Genomic DNA, 22,252 nt, shown 5'->3' with positions numbered 1-22,252 from the left:
TATATGTATATATATACACACAAATATATATGTATATATATTTGTGTATTCTTAACACATAAATATAACCTGCTTAGTCTATATGTTACTTGTATTTATGTTTTCAGGGCTGTCCTTTTGGTACTGGATGGACAATTAGGGCACTCTTCTCTGGTTATGTCTGCTCCTCCCACTCAGCACTCCTGAGTTACCTGTGGTTCTTTGTGTAGGGTTGGGGCCCTGTGGTCTCCCCACCCCCTACCCCACCCCCAAATCTACTCTGACATGTCTACTGCCCTTGTTCATCTCATATTGAGGCAGTCATGTTAGTGAGACTTCATGTAACTTGACAGTCTTAGGAGACAGTCTCACAGCAAGGGAAGTTTGCTAATCATTAAAAAAAAAAAAAAAAAAAAGCCTCAACCTTTTGAGTGACAGTGGCTAACTCCTGGCAACTGTTCCCGATGCATCTTACTTTGAAAACTAGTTTGTTACATACCTCAGTTTACACTGGATCTTCTGAACCGCTGTCTATCTAGCACAGGGGCGGCATTTTCTTCCTAGGCAGGAAAGGGTTTAATATTACATAAGACTTTTAAGCCTCTTTCTACTTAATTAGCCTCAACCAGGGATTCTCAACCTTTGCCAAGGGATGAGCCAATTAAACACTGTCTGCAGCCGGCTCATTGCTACCATAAGTTTCTACTTTTCAACTCACTTGTGTAACTCCAGCCTATGCTTCAGCTTGAGTCGAAGGACACTTTGGGTGGCTCACCTGCCCCAGGCGGGTGTTCCCATTCATCATCTGCCCTGTCTGCTGAGCCCAGGAAAGAAGGTGGGGGAATAAAGCAAGCTGGGGCTGTTAGCACACATTTGCCAAAAATATTAATTTTATTGGACCTTCCTTTCCACCTAACCCTTCAAGGTCACTCACCCATTAATTAAAGAGGACCCTCTGGTCTCTTTTCCTGGTAAGTACAGTGATCTATTAAGGAGTTAGCCAGGAATTCATGTTTTTTTGTTTGTTTTTAATTCAATGATATTTCTAAAGAGGCTGAGAATTCCTGGTATAACCAAAAATTATGTGGTCATAAAGCCCTTTAAATTTAGTACTTTAGCCAAGCCAAAAGAAAAAAAAAATGTAATTCCACTCAAAAGTTTCTAATTATTAGTAAGAAAAAGGTTAATCATATATTGTGTTACTGTAGCACTGGAACATGCAGATGAGCTTGACTTCTCTGGATGAGGAATTAAGCAAATACAACTCTAAAATTACTTTGTTAGGCAATTAAAATTATTTTGACTATATTTAAAACTATATAAAGTAACACATGAAAGTAAGTTCTCTTATTATTGAAAATACTGCTTCTGGTTGCATTGTTAGTCTTCTGAGATAGGGTAGCACATAGCTCAAGTTGGTCTCAGAAATCTCTATGTAGCTGAGGCTGGCCTTGAACCCCTAACTCTCTTGCTTCTGTCTCCTAAATTCTGGAATTATAGGCATGACCCACCATGTTCAGCAAAGCTTAAAGCTCATAGTGTAGGATTCCTGATCCTTAATCTCTAGGAAAGCTGACTCAATTGAAAAATGCCAGTGGTGCCAGGCAATGGTGGTGCACACCTTTAGTCCCAGCACTCAGGAGGCAGAGGCAGGCGGATCTCTGAATTCAAGTCCAGCCTGGTCTACAGAGCAGGTTCCAGGACAGCCAGGGTTACAGACACTCTCAGAAGTCACCTTCCAGAAGACCACGGTGAGTGTTAGGATGCTACATTAGCACACCCACGATGGCTGAAGATGGAGCTAAGTAAGAAGGAGTGACAGAATCTAGGAGATGAGCAGGGTTTGGAGGCTCCCTTTTCTAGTCTCTCTTTCAGCTTAGTGCAGTTTTGCCTGTGTGTGAATCAGACTGAGCTATACGTTATAAATAGACACAGACACACACTGACATGCAGACTCCGAGGGGTAATGGTGACTTGGGACCCCATCTGGATGTACCGGTAAAAGAAAGGAAGTTTGTCCAGAATGTCCATGGAATAAACTGATGTTCCTCAGGGATCTGGATCATCTGCCTCTAGCTACAGAGACAGACCACCCAGTGCTATGGTGCCATGCGCTCTGAGATACCCATGCTTCAAGACAGCGCTAGTCAGCACCATGGCTTCAGAGCCTGCCTCTCTGAGAAAGACAGTAAGGGCTGTCAGAAACACTGCCAACTTCAGGACTTGTAAGTCTACAAACTCTAGCCATGGGACAAAACAGACACACAGACCACGTTTTAATTTTTAATCAGAAGGTGATTGTCACTGCTATAGTGAATAAAACTCAGTGAGTCAGAATGGCATGCAACTCTTTATTGTCTATGTGTGCACGTGGCACTCCAGTAATGACTTCACAGACAGTGTGAATAAAGGGCTCCCGAGACTGGGAGATAGAGCCACTCACCTGGAAAGAAGCCAAACAGCTTCTGAAGTACCAATTACATGATATTGCAAACTAACAAACACTACAAGTAGTAAAATGCATCGCGTCAGTAATGTCGTGCTATTTTTAATGTTTAAAATACCTGTTAAAAATCATGCAACATATGCACTTCATGAAAATGCTCAATTACACTCAAACAGCCGGGCACTGAGACATAGGGCAGTTTCTAGCACAGTGCCAAGTAAACAACACAGGTCCAGTCAGTGATAGACACCTCCACAAACACAAAGCCTGCTACCTCACCATCTACAAGCCTACCGTGGCTCAGGACATACTGCTAGAACTGACTACATGAACAAGCTCTGATCAATGACACACAGTTTCGATGCGTGATGATGACAGACACACCTCTAGCCTACGTGATACTTAAATGTATGTGCTCACTCTAGACTCTCTAAGAATAATGGGAAGTGTGGCATCATGGTCATACTGGCTCTACCTTCTTCTCACTTTGTTGTATGCCACATAGCACTTTTTGTAATTTCTCCTGGAATTAAAATGCTGATTTAGGCACAGACATGTGAAACAAACTGTTGCAGTACAGAAGGTGGCGATGATTCAATTTTACCAAATTAAATATATGCTTGTCACTTGTCCAGTGTCATTGTCACTAACTCTTCAAATGTAACAATTTCCTGATACATGCGTTCAGTAAGAGTTTATTGGTGCCTCTTACACTCATATCTTCATCAATCTCCAAGGAAAGGACTCATATTTAGGGCTGGGGAAGTAGCTCAGTGAATCTTTACCTAGCATTTGTGAGGTCTTGTATTTAATCATTATGAGCTAAGCTAGGTTAGATGCATAATTTAGGAGTTGCAGAACAGCCCGAAATGATTTTTGAGGGCACAGGTGTGGGAAGCCTGGGCTAGGTCTGGAGAGAGCATCCCAGGGATATACTGCTCTCCCCACCTCATCTGCTAATGACTCACCATGGCCCAAGCACATGCTCAGGGTTTCACTGACTCACTTTCTTATTGATTTTATCACCCTCTTCAGTATATATTTTCTCCTGAAATTCTAAGACCTCTTTAAAAAGCCATGGGTCTCATGCAGAACATTGGCTATCCATTTGCTAAAGCATTCACTTTTAGTCTCTGGTCTCTACTCTAAAACCTAATAAATCTGTATCAAGATTAAACTCTAACAGCAAAATTGGTTCTGCTTCATATAACACTACATCTTCCCTCAAACGTTCCATGAATTTTGTATAAAGGAGATCTCTAGGTTTGCTTCCTTTCGGCTTTAGGTGCACTTCTGACCTATTTTATATTCAGCCTGTTTCTCATTGGTCAGTGCAGCTGTGTGCCAGGGAAGGGCATAATGATGGTGATGAGACTATAATGCCCATGATGCAGGAGACAATGGAGATGACTTCCCTCTGCTATGCAGAGGGTATGTGCTTCATCACATGCCTGACTACCTGTCAGTTATCTGTGATGCATAAACATGATGAATAATGGTGATAGATCAATTCAGAGTCATGACAGTCCCATCCCTAGGGAGGACAAGGCTACTTCATGTCTCTTTTCCTTAGAGAATGCTCTCTCTCTCTTCTCCAAAGCCTGTGCTGTCCGCAGAGGCTGCATGCAGCTCAGACGCATCTTTCGAGAGCCTTGTGTAACTGGACCGCTGGCTTCGCTTGTGTGTCATGCCCTTCAGATTTTCATTCTGAACAGCCGTTGGATTGGGACTGGGCCCAGGCCTCAAAATGACCTGAGAAGTTTCCCTGATTCCCTCCATCTCGTCAAAATTTTGGTTGGCTCTGTTAGCTGGTGCGGTGTTGTTGTTGAGAGTCACGGTGCTGGGTGTTCGGTTCAGATTGTAGGCCTTTTGGCAGGCAGGCCAGCTTTCTTCAGGGCTGCTAGCAATCAGGCTACACTCGGAAGGACTTTTCTTGTCTTCCGAGCAAATGGACATCCGAGCTATAATTGGATCTTGCAGGCCACTCAGACTGTGTGGCATCCCACGCTTCCCACTGTGGCCATCGTCTTCAAGCTCTATGAGATTTGCCTTTTCCAGTCGGGAGTCGTCTGCTGCCTCATTGTGAAGAGAGTGGTTGGGAGAACTCTCGTTGGATCTTACTCCCGAATCTGAGGAATCTTTTTTGTCAAGGAGGGCATCTGACAAATATTCTTTTGCTTTAATGAATGTTCTGATTGGCTCAGCGCTGTGCTCTGGGGTCTTGGACACTCGCTCTGCTTTGCCTTCAGCGTTTTTATCCCTATCGTCTTTGAGCAGCGGGGTATTATCTGACTCTTCTGTGCCGGACTCATCTTCATCGCTGGGCAGCTTCTGGTAGCGCAGACCACCTCCCTTAAGCTTCAAGTCTGTCTGGAAGAGACTGGGCCGTTCTGAGGATTTCTTGCCTGGGAGCAACTTACTACCTGACTGGTCAGATTTTTCATCTTCTTCAGTAATGGGGTCCAGGGGTGAGGCATCATTAGTGGATACCCCTGATGAGGAGTAGTCTATGACATCCCCCCTCTTCATCAAGAATGACTTGCGCCCATCCTCCTGCTTTAGCTCACTCTCTTTCCCCCTCTCTTGTTCTAGATTAGAATGAATGGAACCCCCTGAAGAACTCTGACCTATGTAGTATGTGCTGTGTGGAGAAGACCTGCCACTTATTGTTGCTGACCCTGAGCCCCCTTCTAACTGGGACATCTGAGCGATGTATTCTCTATAGGCATCTCTATATTCGGCCTGCACCTTATCAGTAAGCTTTGAGATTTCAATACTGGAGTCCTGGGAATTGAGACTCGAGAGACTTGGGGTTCTGCGAGTTTGTGACTGTGAAGACAGAAAAAAAAAATTTAAGAATTCAAGTAAGAAGGGGATAAGACATAATAAACATCAGCTTAGGAAATACAAATGTACACTAATAATTTAAAAGTTATCAAAATACCAGGGTCTTAAAAAATTCAACCTGTTTAACAAAAGCTGTTAGTGTATGAACCATTCTGTGACTAGCTTATAAATTTTAGCAACATTAATTTACTGTTTATATCCAAAAGAACAATTCCAGGTTATACAAGTCATCTGAGCAACTGTTTTTAGTAATTTCAAGTTTTTATTTTATTTAAGGTAAAATACCTCCATTGAGAATGAATTCCTCTTAGAAGAGATTAAGAGGAAACAAAGACAGATCTCACAACACAACACTCAGGTCTTCAAGGTCTGAAAAGAATGCATTTCAGACAGATGATAGGAAGCTCCTGTCACATCTAATTCAGAGGAAGGAAATGTCCTTAAAATGGAAGAAAATGTGATAACAGAGTTCTGGGGTGAGCGGCAGCGGAATCTGTGGGTCAGCTGGGCAGGAAAGGCAGAATGAGAGACAAATTTTAAATTCAGTTTTTAATACTGAGTTTCAAGGCTCCAGCTGCTTTAGATCTGAAGAAAGCTAATAAATGAGCAACAAAAAGTACAGATTAGGGAAAAGAAGCAGGGAATGCAGGAGACAGCACCAGTGAAGTTTAAGAATGGATCACAGCAAAGTCTAGAACAAAGGTGTAGGGGCAATGCCATTTTTCCTTCAGAAGGATTCGGTCCCTCAGGATGCCACTCCACCCACTAGTGCAACTGTTTGCAAGTGCAGCCTGTGTGCATGCGCCCCTGTGCAGGGAACCCATGGACCCTGAAGTGCATTCTGCAGGACATGATGATACTATGTCTTTTTCCTTCATTCACACAGGAGTGCCCAGTGGAGTGCCAGGGTTACATGTGTGTGCTGTCACAGGAGACGGGAGGCAGCAGCACTAAAGATATGTGCAAAACATTCCCACTCTCAGTGGGCATTTTTTGTTTTAAAAAAAAAAGTAATTTTTTTCTAAAAATGTTTATGTAACTTTTTTATTTCTATTTAATTATGTTTAGTAAGCTTATATCTGCAAAAAAATTTTAGGTCCTGATAATATTTATTAGTGTGTGTGGGGGGGGGCGTGCGTGTGTGGGTCTGGGGATGTGTGTTGAGTTGAGAGGACTTCTACCATGAAGAAGTGGTTTTTACTTCTACCATGTGGGTTCTCAGAGGTAAACTCAGGTCATTAGGAGTCATCTCACCAGCCCAGAGTCCTGGATATTTCTAAGAGAACAAAACCTAAGAATAAACGGCCATGGGAGCAGTGCTGTGCTAATGGGAAGACAGGCGGAAGTGTGTGAATAGCTGGGCAAGGGAAGCTGGAAGGGAAGGAAATGCTTCTGACAGAACAGAGAGATCAACGGACCAAGTGTGAGCTTGCAAAATAATTCTTGTATCAGACAGTAATCTATAATAAAATAGCTTCTTCACTTAATGTAGACTGTATGGAGAAAAATTGAAAATATTGTCACTGCCAACAAAAGCCCTCCCGGAGCACCTGCTTACCTGAACTGCCCTGACACAGCTTCCTGCTCTGGCTGGTCTCTTGTGGCTGCTCTGGCTCTCCTTAGCTGCTTCCCTCCTAGGCCCCCTACCCCCTAACCCTTCACACACTGCTCACTTGCACTTCTGCTGCTGATGCCTGCACCTGTCTAAGACATCCTCACAGAGAACGTGTGTGTGGTCCCCCACACAGCGGTGCAGGCCGGGGGTCTCAGCACTCAAGATCTGAGGCAGGAGAGTCACTTGAGCCCAGGCTGACCCAGCCTGAGCACCAAGAGAGAAATAGCAAGTGTGGTGTGTAGTGTGTGTTCCTGTGTGCAAAGGGAAACCAGACTGAATTCTCAGTGGGTAGCAGGGTGCTAGTTTTCCACACATATGTACTTTGGTTGATGGTCACTGAATCTCACAGGAAAACAGCAAAAGAAAGGTAAATGTGCAACCACAATCATACCACCCATTCTCACTCTGTGTAGATCAGGCTGGCCTCAAACACATAGAGATCCTCCTGCCTCTGTCTCTGAGTGCTTGGATTAAAGGTGTGGGCCACCACTCCTGCCCGCCCAGCAGTTCTTAGTCTCCTGCCATTGTCTTCTGTGTCAATTCCTGAACAACCTAACCTTCCCCTGCACTTTCCCCAAGTCTTTGCATAGTCCTCCCTTCCTCTGCCAAGAGTTCTCCATCAGTACTCTCTGCATGAGCATTTTAATGTACCAGCTAATTTGCATTTATTCCCCAATCAGATGAATAATGACACAAATACCTGCCAACTCAGATTACTGTGCCTCGGGGCTCCCTCGTCCAGGCCGAGTGTGTTCAGTTCTTCAAAGCTGAAGTTCAGGGTGTAGGGGGTCTGGCTGGAAAGCTCTGTGTGAGGCAGTTCATTGTGGGAGGTGCGGCGAGCAGCTTCTCCATGAGGGACTGAGGCGCTGGAGTTTTCATTGAGAAAACGTGGATCTTCAGGGACCACCTGGTTCTCCACACTTCTCATTTCTAAGACCTTAACAAGAGATGGATATTCAACTGCTTTGTCAGAGCACATTAGAGTTATCACAGCAGGGTCAGCGACACACACTGCCCACTATGATGGTCCAGGGAATGTATTCCAAACCTTACCTTGATCCTATTAATAATGTTAAGAGAAACATCAGCATTTAGCTTACAAACTTTAAAACTTAAGAAAAAACAAAATTCAACTGGAGTCTGTCAAAGGAAACCAGAGCCAGAGCAGAAAGCAGCAGCAACTGAGGCTGCCGACCTCTGTATAGAAACAGCCCCACTCCAAAGACAGCAAGCACACACAGAGCCACAGTGTGAGGTGGGGAGGGTTAGCTTTCAAGGGATTCTCGATAAGCCAATTTTACAAGATTCTTGAAGACAGGACAGGGTGATCAGACCTCAGCTGGAAGTAGATGAAGGACAACCAGGGACCTGAGGAGTAGCGGGGGTGATCTTATGTTGACCATGGGGTTATTTCTAAAGTGGCTCACACGTACTGCTGCTGACACAGAGCAATAGACAAGGACACAGAGTGAAGGTTGAGGCCTGGAGGGCCCAGGGCTTGGAATTGGTTAAGGAGAGTATTTTTGTTGCATGGAAAACTGGTGAATCGCTTCTTCTTCAGAAAGGACAAGATCCCACATGCTGCTGTGACTGTTCCCCATAGCACTGGGGTGGATACAAGTATAAAACTAAAAAAAAGTTACACACACAAAATGCAAATGTTTTTAAAATTAATATGGAGAATTATCCATTTTGGGTCAGTATTTCTTAGTTCTGGGTTTGCACAGTATAATAAAATACTGTCCTGCCTGTGATAATGGTGTAAAACCTTACCATACTTCTAAAAAGATGCCAGTCTCCAAAGTTCATATTCATCTCTTTCTTCAGCTCATCAACATTGCACTGAGCTAATACCCGGCCATTTATGTTTGCCTGAGTGGAAACAAAAACAAAATCGAAAGCATTCTGAATTACTGGTGCTTTCAAGTCTGCTTCAGAGAGGCTGTGCTCAGAGCAGCCATCACTCTCCATGCAACACAATGAGCCACATCTCAGCCACACAAATCACTTGACATTTTCCTAAGTGTCAAGCATTTCAGTGAAACAAACCACAATTCAGGACCAACCAGTCTCTCAAATATTTCCACTGGCTCTGTCCTGGGCAGCATCAAAACCATTAACTTTGCTTTTTGAATCTGAGAAAATACTAGCATGAACACGGGGTGGAGACTGGGAAGAGAATATTCTTTTACCTTGTGAGTATGTTCATTGCCAACCAGATCTAAATGAAGTGTGTGTAACAAGCCAATTCACCACTTACAGTGGATAAAGAATGTCCAGATACTAACTTCCCAGTCTACTAAACTTATGATAAAACAGGTTTTCAGTTTTGGGGGCCCTGTAATTCTAGCTGCACTTAAATGAGAAACAGTAGCATAATTCGAGGGTGGACTTCTGATTTTATGGGGGAAAAAAAACCCAAAACTGACTACTAACTGGTAAAATGAGGTATTATTTACATTGGGGAGTGGTACGATGTTTCATGTCGAGGTTAATTCCAAAGGAATGAGCATACAAATCCTGTCCATGGCAGACCGAGAGCAGACTTCCCTGACACTATCCATGTGCCTGGAGGAGCAGGGTTTGTGTGTGGGAAGGAAGTACTGAGTCAGATGGACAGGAGTAGGCATGGATTAGCTCTGTAAGAAAACAGACATGTGCCATACTCTTTCTGACCACCTGTGGGATAAGATTAGTAACATGGTACATATGAATGCATGTGATTCTTTAAAGGCATAAGAAGCAGAGGCTTGCTATCAATGTTCTACTGCAATAACTGTGATATGAAAGCTTAGCTAGAAGTAAAGTCTGTAACTAGACACATCTAACTTCACATAGGCAATGTCTTCCCTGCACCTCCAGACATAACTGCTCAGCTGTACGTGTGACTTTGGAGTTATGAGACTTGTAAGAAAGAAACCTTCATGTTCGCCCAACCCTACGATGTTCTTCAAACATAACACAATCATAACTCTTACATGATACAAAAATGACCTTTTGTAAGAAATGAACTGTACTCTAATTACTATGAAGTCACACAAGCATGTACTGCAGGCCAAGTATCCTTCCCCAGAACACTTGAGACTACCACAGCTTCTGAGTGCAGCAATTTTCCACCTAGGGAGGGGTATTCACTCGGACTTCACTCACTGAGCATCCAGCACCCAGAGGCTCTGATACCGGATTTACACTGACTTCTGTGTTCAGAGAGCCTCCTGTTCCAGAGATTTCAGATTAGAGATGTGTACTGTGTGTAGCTGAAGACAGTGGGTACACCAAGTAGCCTCATCATGTTCTCTGCTCCCCAGTGAATGAGCTGTTGTATTTTTCATTGTCTCGTTTTATTTTCATCTATATTAGACCATGTTTTAAGTAGAGCTGCCATTCGGCTATTCTTTCTTTAATCTACTTATGAAAATAGAAAGAAGGAGAGCTCCTCATTTTACTTGGTGGTGTGGCATGCAGTGGCTCACTATGAAAATGTGCTGCCCAGTGTCTGGTCTGTCTTCTGCACTCAGTCCTTTCTCTAGGTAAGATGTAAGCATACATCACCTTTTTGATTGTTGTGCAATACTGAGGCAGCATGGTCTGGTCCAGCCCTTCTATTTGCCTCAGCTTCTCAGAAATGACATCCACAGTCATTGAACTCAGTAATAGTGTTGTGCCTACGGTGGCTGATCCCTAGGTAAGTCAAAGAAAATACACATAAGTGTAGCGTTAATATGGAGTGTATGAGGTCATGTGACAGAAAAATTTGTTAACTTATACTGCTGAAATAAAGAAAACACAGCCAATGCATATAGAATTTAAGGAAGTGCCCTTAATAAATAGATTTAGCTACTGTGACATGTAATAAGTAGTGTTTATTACAGGAGGGGCAGTCTGACCCAAACCACCTTTCTAAGATGGCCATCCTGTGGACCAGGTCTATATCAAGTCCTCAAATGATTACACTTAACTTTAAGAAATAAGGAAACTGCTCCAAATAAGAGGGAGAGAATTTAAGAAGAAGAAATTACAGACACTTATAGAATACAAAGTACACATCTAAGAATAATTTCAAGTGCCTATATCAAACAATTAAGTAACCTTAAAAACACTGTGTACTGCCTTGGTAGTCAGGCATCCAAAATGAATATCTAGGGATTGGTGGACATGGGTCGAAATGCACGCAGCTGGTTAGGTTTTATATAAATGAACTGTCTTCTTTGCTCCAACTATTTCTAGAAGGGGGTCTGGAAGCTGTAGCCACAATAAAGAAAATGCAATAAAGATGGTGGCACTCTGATTTGCCCTGTTTGCCCTTCAACATAATCTTCATATGAGAAACAAGATTTATCACCTCAAGTTTGGATGGGAGTGGTGGCACCCACCTTGAATCCCGGCACTCAGGAAACAGAGGCAGGGGGAACCTCTCATAGTTCAAAGTCAGCCTGACTTACATAGCAAGTTCCGGGTCAGCTGGTGGTGGGGTTAGTACATAAATGTTTCAAGTATTTTACTTGATACTTTTATCAGTGTCAAGAACAGTAGACTATCCTATAATTTAAAAATACCTGTTAGGCACAGTTAAGCCTTATTTGTAATATGAAAACATAATAGTTGTACTACCTCAGAAACAGGTGAACATACACTATGTGTATGTGTGTGTGTGTGTGTGTGAGAGAGAGAGAGAGAGAGAGAGAGAGAAAAAGAGAGAAATGGGACTGTATTATTCAGGCAGCAGGAGCGGTGATTTCATGAGTCTTGGACTCTACCTAGCTCATAAAAGCAACACAGGTACATCAAAGTTTAGAAACAGATGACCTGGAACAAACTGCATCAAACATACTTATTCACAGTTTGCTCTTATTTAACTATAAAATGTATTATACCTTACATGATCCAGAGTTACTCTCAATATATTTATACTGGCTTTCTTTTTTGTTTAAAAAAAATCACAAAAGTAGAATTTGATCAACAAAATATAATGTTAAATTATAGTTCACAGAAAAAAATCCATGAATTCAAACTCATAAGACTAAATTTGTTTTTGTTTTTGTTTTGAGACAAGATCTCTCTATGTATCCCTGGCTGTCCTGGAACTATGTATAGCAGGCTGATCTTGAACTCATAGAGATCACTGGCCTGTGCCACCCAAGTGCTGGGACTAAAGGTGCCACCACTCTCATCCTTAAATCTTAACACTTAAGTTAATGAATCAGGAGGAAGAGACAACTTTTCTTATGGAATTCCAACTAATTAATGTGGCAGAGAGAAACAGAAAATCCCCACCAGGCAACCACCATCACTACAGTAGCTGTATTTTATAAACTCCATCACTGGCCATCAATTAATGGGCAAAAACCAAGCAAGTTGAACAGGACATGGCAGAGTTTCAAATATCTACCCCAAATAATTCATTAGTTAGAAAAAGAAAGTTGTAAAGTATTGACACCCAGCAGAAGCCACCTCAAACGAAGAGTTAGGGTCACATCTGGCTCCTGGTCTTTATCAAATAATAAGTTATTAATTTGAAAACCATATGGGTATGCAAAGAAACTTGCAATCACTTTCCAAATCTTTTTTAAAGTAATAATGCATAATAAAATTACTTTTAAAACAGATGACTCTTATAATCAAAACAATACACTGTGAATGGAAATATAAAAGGAATATAAAAATGTATTAATTTAATAGAAACTCAGTATATTATTTTTTGAGAGGAAAAAAAGAATCCAAATAGTCCTTCATCATTTATGGTGCATTCTCATTTGAAATCCACCTGTATAATTCAGAACAGATTGATTCAGTAGTCTGGTTTTCTAAATCGGAATTTATTTATTTACCTTTCTTACTTGGAAAACTCAATGCAGCACACATTAGCTTGCTTAAGCTATTAGACAGAAGCTTGAAAATGCATCTGAATCAGGATTTCTCCAGTTCAAAGCAAAGCTATGGAAACACTAGTTACCTGAGGTGGTGGTTTTGCTTTCTGGTGTCAGCAGATTAACAGTACACTCTGAAATATCACATCTTCAGTCAATTCATTAGAAAAGCTGAAAACTGATTAGTCAGCAATGGCTGCCATGCAGAGGCTGAAAGCAACTACAGAAATGAACCCAAGACACAGAGTGGGCAGAGATCTATAAACAGCCCCGCATGAAGTAGCTGATGACCATCTAACAGCCTGCTAAGGAAAGTGAGATGTCACCAGGAGTTTCTGTACCTGTCTCTGTTTGTTAAACCCAGAGTCACACGGCTTTAAGGAAGGAATAAAACAGAGTGAGGGTCATGAATGTGAAATAAATCAAAGCACACACATCATACACATAAACAGAGCTCCTGCCAAACCTCTTACTTCTCCTCAACTCTGAACAAACTTTGGTATCAGCAGCACTGAGTAAGAAACATACAGAAAACAGTTTTTGTTTCATTAGTAGATACTTAGAAACTTTTAAATTGCACTCTTGAAACTTTTTTCCACTAAAAGAATAAATCATGCATCACACATTCAACAAGAAACTAGGTAGATCACATTTTTTTCATGAAAAGCCAATATTCTTCCAATGTATAAGCTTAAAATTGTCAAAACATTTATAAGTCTTGAAGACTACCTTGAAGAACAGTTATTATTCAGAATTACACCACTAAATATGAGTGTTATGTCATTGACTATGATGATTCTAACAGAAGCCTCAGTTGCCTGTTCAAAAGAAATGTCTTGAAAATTACAGCCCAACAAATCAGAAATGTAAAAAAGAAAAAAAAAGAAAAAGAAAAAGCCCACACTCTTTTGACTGCCATACTGTAAGAACTCTACTTCAAAAAACAAAACAAACCACTGTTGTTAATTGCTCTTGTGTACTGAAAAATCCATGGCCAATATTCTCAAATGCTTAAAACCATCCACAGACAACCAACAAATTTCAATCTGTCATTGGCCATGGTGTTCTACTAAACAGGAGGAGGCTCTGCTAGCCTCACCTTAGATATCTGTCTTTGAATATGGTCAGGGTGTGTGTGGTGGAGGGACACCCTCTTCTACCCTCTACCATCAGACTGTTGAAGGTGACTACACATACACATCTCCATAGGGACATGCACAGATTCAGACAAGTGCAGTGAAATGATGGTTTATTGTAAGATGCCCCAAACAAGAGGCAGAAACTGTTAATTAGCTGGGAACAGCAACTCAGCTATCTCCCTCCTATGTTATTATGATCACTATGTAACTTATTCTTCACAAGGCTGGAGAAATAACTCTTTCAAAGAGTAGGCTTAACACTAAAGTTTGAGGACACTCTTTAAATAAAAAAGAAAAAAACAAACAAGTACTAACATGTTTGTCTGCTTTTTAACTTTAAATTTTGTGGTGTGTGTGTGTGTGTGTGTGTGTGTGTGTGTGTGTGTGTGTGTGTGTGTGTGTGTGTGTGTGTGTGTGTGGCTATCATATGCATGCAGTGCCCATGGCAGCCAGAAGAGGGCGGTGGAGCCCAAGACTGGAGTCATACACAGGAGGTGAGCAGGTGCCAGGGGGGAGCTCTGGGTCCCCCAAGGGAGCAGGCAGTGTTCTCAACCACTAAGTCATCCCTTCAGCCCCCTGTACTTTTTAACCTTTTTAAAAAACTACATCTATTTAACCTTCTTTAAAACTACATCTAAGACTTCAACATTACTATAGTATCATCTATCAAAATATTCCAGTCCATTTACCTTTAGTTCACAGGAAAAAAAAAAAAAAAAAAAAAAAAAAACCTGAAATATGACTTAAAGACTTCCATGCAAAAAGTAAAAATTCAATTCAGCCTATATTTCAGTATAGGGGGAGAAACTAGCATTTTCCCATAATTCAAAAAGAAAATGAAAATCCACTTCTTAAGTACTGTTAAAAGGGTTTACAATATTCAAGTTCAAGTGATTGTCACTGCTGCACAGAGTCTATGAGGGCGGTGGGCACCTGTGACATGCTCGGTCTATGAGGGCGGTAGGCATCTGTGACAGGCTCGGTCTATGAGGGCAGTGGGCATCTGTGACACGCTCGGTCTATGAGGGCGGTGGGCATCTGTGACACACTCGGTCTATGAGGGCGGTGGGCATCTGTGACACGCTCGGTCTATGAGGGCGGTGGGCATCTGTGACAGGCTCGGTCTATGAGGGCGGTGGGCATCTGTGACACGCTCGGTCTATGAGGGCGGTGGGCATCTGTAACAAGCTCTGTAACAAGCTCAGTCTATGAGGGCGGTGGACACCCGTGACACACTCAGTCTATGAGGGCGGTGGACACCCGTGACACACTCAGTCTATGAGGGCGGTGGGCACCCGTGACACACTCAGTCTATGAGGGCGGTGGGCACCCGTGACACACTCAGTCTATGAGGGCGGTGGGCACCCGTGACACACTCAGTCTATGAGGGCGGTGGGCACCCGTGACACACTCAGTCTATGAGGGCGGTGGGCACCCGTGACACACTCAGTCTATGAGGGCGGTGGGCACCTGTGACACGCTCAGTCTAAAGAATGCCCGATTCCTTACCCGCATCTGCAGCTTTCTCATCCAGCTCTTGTCCTGAGCAAACAAGAGACAGCTTGGTTCGGACACAGTTACCGTGAACACAACCTGCAAGTTCTAAAGTAGTGGCAGAGACAAAGTACCTACAGGGAGCACCAGCTTTTCACACTTCCTCTATGAGCTGGAGTCTGCTGAGCAAAAGCTCTGCCATTATTAAATCAACAGTTGTCTTCATTCTCAAAACATGACAGTAAGAGCACACTGGAAATTGTAAAACTATTTTAATATTTTAATGTTGCTTGTTCAATTATGAAATTTCTTGCAATTCAACTCAATACTAAATCTGTTATGTCTTTTCAACAGTGTATAGACATGATCTCCCAGAGGCCAAGAAAGACAGACACTGGTGATCCCTTGCTGGCCTGGGAACCTGCAGGCTGTGAGGGCAGGATGCCTTCCATTTTTGTCTCCTTCCACCAGATAGGGCCTTCGCATGCTCAATAAATGCATGACAGGGCAATGAAAGCTCGCTCGGCATCAGCCAGTATACACAATGCTGAGAGAGCAGGAGGGGGAGGAGAAAGAAATGCTATAGTAACCCTTCTGGGGGGTGGGAGGGATAAGTCTGCCACCAGTGAAATGTAGTGGCTCACTAACACACTGTCACCCAAGAGACCTGGCTCAAGACAGGCCCTCCATAAGGGCAACAGAAGGTTCACCATGCCACTAGAATTGACACCTGAGCAATGTGGAATCAGGGTACAGACTCCGTAAAAAGTCACAAATCTGGGTGGCTCTTTTGGCTCCCTAAAACTCTTGCTAGTACCTTGCTTCTGAACAGACAGTTGATTCCCTGAAGAATGGGTCAGGCCTGATTTTGCATTCTACATGTATTATACAGAAGGTATCCTGTTGCTTGTGTGTGTGTGTTTCCTGGAGACAAACTGCCCACACTCCCACAGCATTTTAAGCTGACTCTTGCAACACTTGAGCTTCTCGTGACAGCAGGAGGTGACTGCAGCAGTCAGTTAGAACCCAACTGTACCTCAAATGCATTTACACTTCTCTCACTGCGAATGTGCCATGCAATGCACAGTCTTTGTGTTCATAAACTTGGGTAATCTTAATTATTTAGAATTGATTTATATATGTCATGGTCAAAAATAAATACTTTTATGACACTCTTTATGCATTTATGATTATGACAACCCCAATTTTTCCTTACTTTTTTAGTATGTTTAGACTATATGGTTTGTAAGGGTGTTTTGTGAATTATGTAAATCTCTTTCCTCAAAGCAACTCATACCTACACAGAGCCACGCAGTGCAAATCTGTGTTGAGGCCAATGGACACTTTGGTGAGAACCCCAGTAAAAGATAGTAAAGGCACCAAGTAAAATCTTCCAGAAAAGTTCAGATTCCCAAACAAGGTCATGCACCACACAGCACTTTCAACCAACTTGAGACTGTATATTAACGGCAGTCCCATGATAATACTCCATCTACTTACTGATGGCATAGTTGCTTTAGTTTGTGTGAGTGAATTCCCTGTTCACAGAACTGCCTATGGTGTGATTGCCAGGATACACTCCTGTCCTTAAGAGATACACGATCATATTCACAACCTCGAAATGCCTCTAAATGATGCTTTTTTTTTTTTTTTTTTTTTTTTTGGGAGTAAAAGCATTTTTTTAATCTAATTTATTATTTTACATGTCGATCCCAGTTCCCTCTCCCTCCCTCCCTCCCTCCTTCCCTCCTTCTCTCCCTTTTACTCTCTCTGCCCTCTCACATGCACTCTAACCACCCTCCCCTCCCATCCCCCCACCCCAATTCCATATGTAGGGGAATGCCATCCAGTTGGGGTCATGTAGATCTGACAGGTCCTGTGAAGTAGGGACTAGGGCTTCTCTCCTGTCTCTAGCTTAAGGCAGGTATCCCTCCATGGGGGATGTGTTCCCAAGGTCCCTTTGTGCACCAGGGATACATCCTGGCTCCACTGTCTGAGGTACCTTAGACTGCTCAGTCCTTCTGGCTGAGACCCATATTCAGGGGGCCTGACTCAGTCCCATGCTGGCTTCCCAGCTATCAGTCTGGGGGCCTGTTAGCTCCTCCTTGTTCAGGTAAGCTGTCTCTATGTGTTTCTGCCGCCTGGTCCGAGCCCAAGAAACATCAGTACATAAAACCCATGGGACAATCTAAACTGGCTACAGATGTATATAGTGCTGTCCTCTATTAGCCAACATCACCTCACTCGAAGCAGTTTGAGTTATGAGTCTTTAAGGCTCTGGGGTATTCTTGATAAATAACAATGCACTTAAACATGCTAGTATTTAGTAATGCCCAAGGTCAGACCAAAGAAACTGTAAAGCACAGAATGAGAGTAGCTTGTGCAAGGGTAGGAGTGCATCACAAGACCTACTGAACTGCAGGGGCTGCACCCCTACCCATAGATTGGGATGCCCAAAGGAGGAAGCAGGGGCTGTGTGTGCTCTGGCTCTTATGTTACCAGGCTGCCCCTGAGCCCTGGTGTAAGCCCCACTCATTTCACCTGGGGCCATAGAGGCTGAACCGACCCCAAGATCCCAGCTGTGCCTAGGGGAGACTCAGAAGGTAAGGAGGCCAGGACAGACCCAGGGCCTGCACTCCCTGCTTTTATTAAATGAGGTGTAGACTAAAGCTTCAATTATAAAAAAGGAGGACACACTAGTCCTTTCCAGTTCTAATGCTCTGGGAGCACATCTCGGGTCTAACATTATCTTCACATGATCTGGCATGCATATTTTCTCAGCCATAAAATTACAGGGAGCAAAACCACCACAGGGGTTTATAGTTCAAGCCCCTACTTTGTGAAACACTCAAGTATTTAACAACAATCTACCTGCTAATCTTTGACTGGACTTTGTAGACTGTAATATCTCAGTAATGTTAATGTGAGAAAACGTATTATCTTCACAAACATTTGGTTTATCAGAAATTCCTTGAGGTAAAAACAGATGAGCTCACCTATATTTTGAGAATACCATGGCTGGTTAACTTTCCGGCCTCACTTTCCCTCTATGTTATCCTATGTCTGTAACAATATCTCTATTTGTTCTGAAAGGTCTGTGTAACTCCAGGCTTATCTATCTGCAAGTGGCCTTTCTCATCAGGTCTATGAAGCAGATGCTGCCACAGACATGATCAATAATCAGCCAATGGGAGGGCTGATCTAGTTAGCACCCATGGTACCTAACTGTGTTCGGCACGATATGAACGCTAATGGACCCCATAGATTCACAGATTTGAATGCCTGGTTACCAGGGAGTGACACTAATAGGAGGCGTGGCCTTGTTGGCAGAAGTGTGTCGCTGGGGGTGGGCTTTGAGGTTTCAAATGCTCAAGCCAGGCCCTGGGTCTCCCTCTTTCTTCTGCCTGCATATCCAAATGTAGCACTCTTGGCTCCTTCTCCAGCACCATGTCTGCTTACACATAGCCATGTGTCCCACCATGATGACAAGGGACTAACCTCTGAAACTGTAAGCCACCCCGCCTAAATGTTTTCCTTTATAAGAGTTGCCATGGTCACAGTGTCTGCTCACAGCAACAGAGCACTGACTGAGACAAGCAGTTTCTTCGGTCTGCCCCACTGCTTTCACTGGCTTTCAACAAACGCTGACTGGCTTTACTCAGTCTTCTACAACACATATTTTACAAACTATTGCCGCTGTTAATTTCTTAGAAGCACAGAAAGCGTGGTGAGCATCTATTACCCATTCTACCAACTACAAACTACCTTTTAGTACCTCAAAAACAGTAAGTGTGTTTTGACACGGAGGACACTACTCTAGGTGAGGTGCCTTTGTGTCTTGTTATTCGATTCTAACCATGGCTCAGGAACTGCATTAGTCCCCTTCCTCAGAAAAATTCATTCCAAACCTCGTCTACTGTTCTTGTTATGGCACCTTTTAGTTCCAAGTGTTTGCCTACATTTCTGCAGCAGAAAAGAGCTGCCGTGTCACTAAAGCCATGAAATCCTCCACAGCACCTGATTTTCATCAGATATTCAGAGGATTTTTAGTCCCTAGAACTGAATTGCACACACACAAATTCCTGTAGCAAAGGCTCCCTGACTAATTAAAAGCCATTTTGCATAAAGTGGTGGTGTTCCATGGGCCACAACTTCCCTAAGCACCCAAAGAACTTCTGTGGCTCAGGATGTCTGTCACTGATGGATAGCTGCACTTACTAAAACACTTCAGCTAATATGCTGGTGACTCAAGAGTCACCAACTCCTCAATGAAAAACAACAAAAAGAGTCCCCTTTTGGTCTCTTAACAGAATTAACTCAAAGAAAATTAAGGTTTAAAAACATATTAGCTATTCAAATGCATGTTTTAACTTAAACAGTCTTGATAAACTTGAGATGTACTGTTTTAGCCTGCAAGTCACAACATCTTAGAATAGTTTTAGATTAGAGACCATCTTTTCTTGACAACATATTCTGAACATAAAACATGAGCTGGACATCAACTGCACACTGACTAAAGTAAGATTTTCTAGGTTTGTCTATACCATCCAGCTCATGCCCATCTCTAACATCAAAGGTGATTTGCGATACTTTCAAAGCTGTCCTATATGAATCATACCAAGTGCAGGCTGTATAAGAACAGTTAGATAAAAACAACTCTCAGCGCTAAGGGGAAACCCACCACTGAATACCTGTGATGACTCCTGGAAACAGCCTTTCCTGGCTACAGAATTCAAGCCCCTCCCATGTCACTGAGAAAGGGGAATGCAGGAAGAACATTAGCTTTGGAATGGACTCATGGGCTGTAATTATTAGTATTCAATATTCTACACTGCCAGTCACACCATCAATGAGTTAGTGCACTGCTGCCAATCGTGTTAAGATGGCCATTACTGCTACAGAAGCAATGAGACACCAGTGTCCACACCACGAGACTACTCTATTACCCTTGAGGAGTCTGTGGGTGAAGGAAGCCCCTCAGCAGCGTCCTCCTTGATAACTTCCTAGCAACATAAACAGGAAAGTGGGTGAACAGGGCAGGATGAGCCACATAGAGATGAATGAACATGATGCTAAAATAACAACACATATAACACCAAACACTAGAGTGCCTGGAATTCCCCTTCAACCACTTCAACATGTAACTAAAATCATATTACAGGGAATTTGTTTTTTATAATCACTTAAAGTTTGTCATCAGGAAGCCCTAATGGATTTGGCACAGATGTATTTTGTTTTGATTAATTATGTTTAACAGTATGTTTAAACAATCTCATTCTGTCGAGTCCCTGCCACAGACTTACGGACTAAAACCCTTTTCTCTTGTTGCATCCACCTTCTGCTAAACCATGATGCTCATGTATACACACAGAGACATACCTATAGATGTCCTTTAAAAACATATTAGACATTAGCAGATAGAAAAGACCTAGTTTTTAAAGTTTTGGTAGCAAACAATCCATTACAAACCAGAGATCTTTGGTTGTAAAAACTCAACATTTAGTCACTGAGATGGCTAGTCATTTTTCTTTCATAGAAAATTTCACAGAAATGAAAATAGACATTTTATATTAGTGATAGCTTGATTCTGAAAACTATAAAATAAGTTGTACTCTTTTACTCAAGAAAGAAAAAAAAATACAGCTTTAAATGCTACCCATGTTCTTTTATGAGATTAATATTTTAGTTACCCTTTTATATACTTACTAGGCCATTGTTCTGATCTCTGGGCAAATTCGTTTTTACTGATGAACGTGAGATGAGATGTTGGGAACCGCCAGGGTAATACCTTGGCGTGTAAAGGTATGGGGCAAAGAATGGCTATGGAAAAACATGTAACAAAAAAAAAAAAAAGGGCATGAACAATTACAGAAATCAAAGTGTAATGAGAATTATCACGTGAAACCAAGCAACACAACTCCAAAGTTCAAAAGCAAGTGACAAAACAAAAGCCTCCTTCACACTCTGTAGGATCCAAACCAGAGTTAAGACCATGACCTATACTTTATCTTGTTCATTTGATATGTTTTGTACCTTGAGAGTTGATACAACCATTTATCTCTATATTTAACATCTTAACAAGTTTGCTATTCATGGTTTGTATGTATAACTTACAATTTTTTCTCTAGAGCAGACTAGAATGTTGTTAATATACTCTGCCTGGTCACGTGGGAACAACCAGCAGTGTTTCCCAGGACAGCCTTGTGGGGGCCCTGGAGCTCAGCTGTGTCAGCACACACTGGAGTGCACACTGCTACCTGCACAAGACTTAACTTGCGCATTTTCTCATAGCCGGCTTCACGTAACAGATCATATGGACTAGAAACACAAAGATGAGGACTCATTGAAGTTCACTGTACCGAGGTAGTGGCTTCTCCTTTACTCTTGACAGTTTAAGAGGACTGCTATGCCTTTTAATGGTATGACTCACACCCCCCCTAAATAATAACAGAAACATTGAACCTCAAAACAAGAGAAATTTAGTGTCTTAAAAATAAGTAACTACTTTAAAAGCATATTGCATCATTGCTCTTAAAATAAGTAAAGGTAAAATTTAGCCTAGATGGCTTCATGATTCTTTTTCAAATAAACTTATTTTCATACCTTTAATTAGTATCGATTAAGCCATGTTATGTAAAATTACAGCAGACTTTAAGACTGGTGACTAGGGATCTGTATTCCACTCCACCTACCACACAGGTAACTTTTACAGAGGACGAGGGTGGCATAAATGCTATTATATGCTATTGGTTCCTCTTGCGTCCCTTGTCCACACAGAAAAAATGGGATCACATTTCTAAGACTACAAACAGCAACCCGAATTACAAATATGGTCATTTAAAACAATAGAAATTTAACTTATTCC

At 42.3% G+C, this 22,252-nt stretch overlaps 1 protein-coding gene across 1 annotated transcript in view; it reads right to left on the bottom strand.

Annotated features, from left to right (window-relative positions):
• Window positions 1-2,316: 2,316 nt before the first annotated feature.
• Window positions 2,317-22,252, bottom strand: part of Kidins220 (kinase D interacting substrate 220) — an 80,069-nt gene continuing 60,133 nt past the window's right edge. The window contains 8 exon segments of the mRNA XM_051205971.1: window positions 2,317-5,254; window positions 7,588-7,824; window positions 8,661-8,759; window positions 10,440-10,568; window positions 13,096-13,128; window positions 15,403-15,435; window positions 20,334-20,390; window positions 21,094-21,207. Coding sequence (XP_051061928.1) covers window positions 3,995-5,254; window positions 7,588-7,824; window positions 8,661-8,759; window positions 10,440-10,568; window positions 13,096-13,128; window positions 15,403-15,435; window positions 20,334-20,390; window positions 21,094-21,207 — 1,962 coding nt within the window. The 3' untranslated portion in view covers window positions 2,317-3,994.

This window comes from Phodopus roborovskii, unplaced genomic scaffold, assembly GCF_943737965.1.
Source record: "Phodopus roborovskii unplaced genomic scaffold, PHOROB, whole genome shotgun sequence".
Lineage (NCBI taxonomy): Eukaryota > Metazoa > Chordata > Mammalia > Rodentia > Cricetidae > Phodopus > Phodopus roborovskii.
Note: the sequence above shows the minus strand (reverse complement) of the source record. Positions and strands in the feature narration are given on the sequence as shown.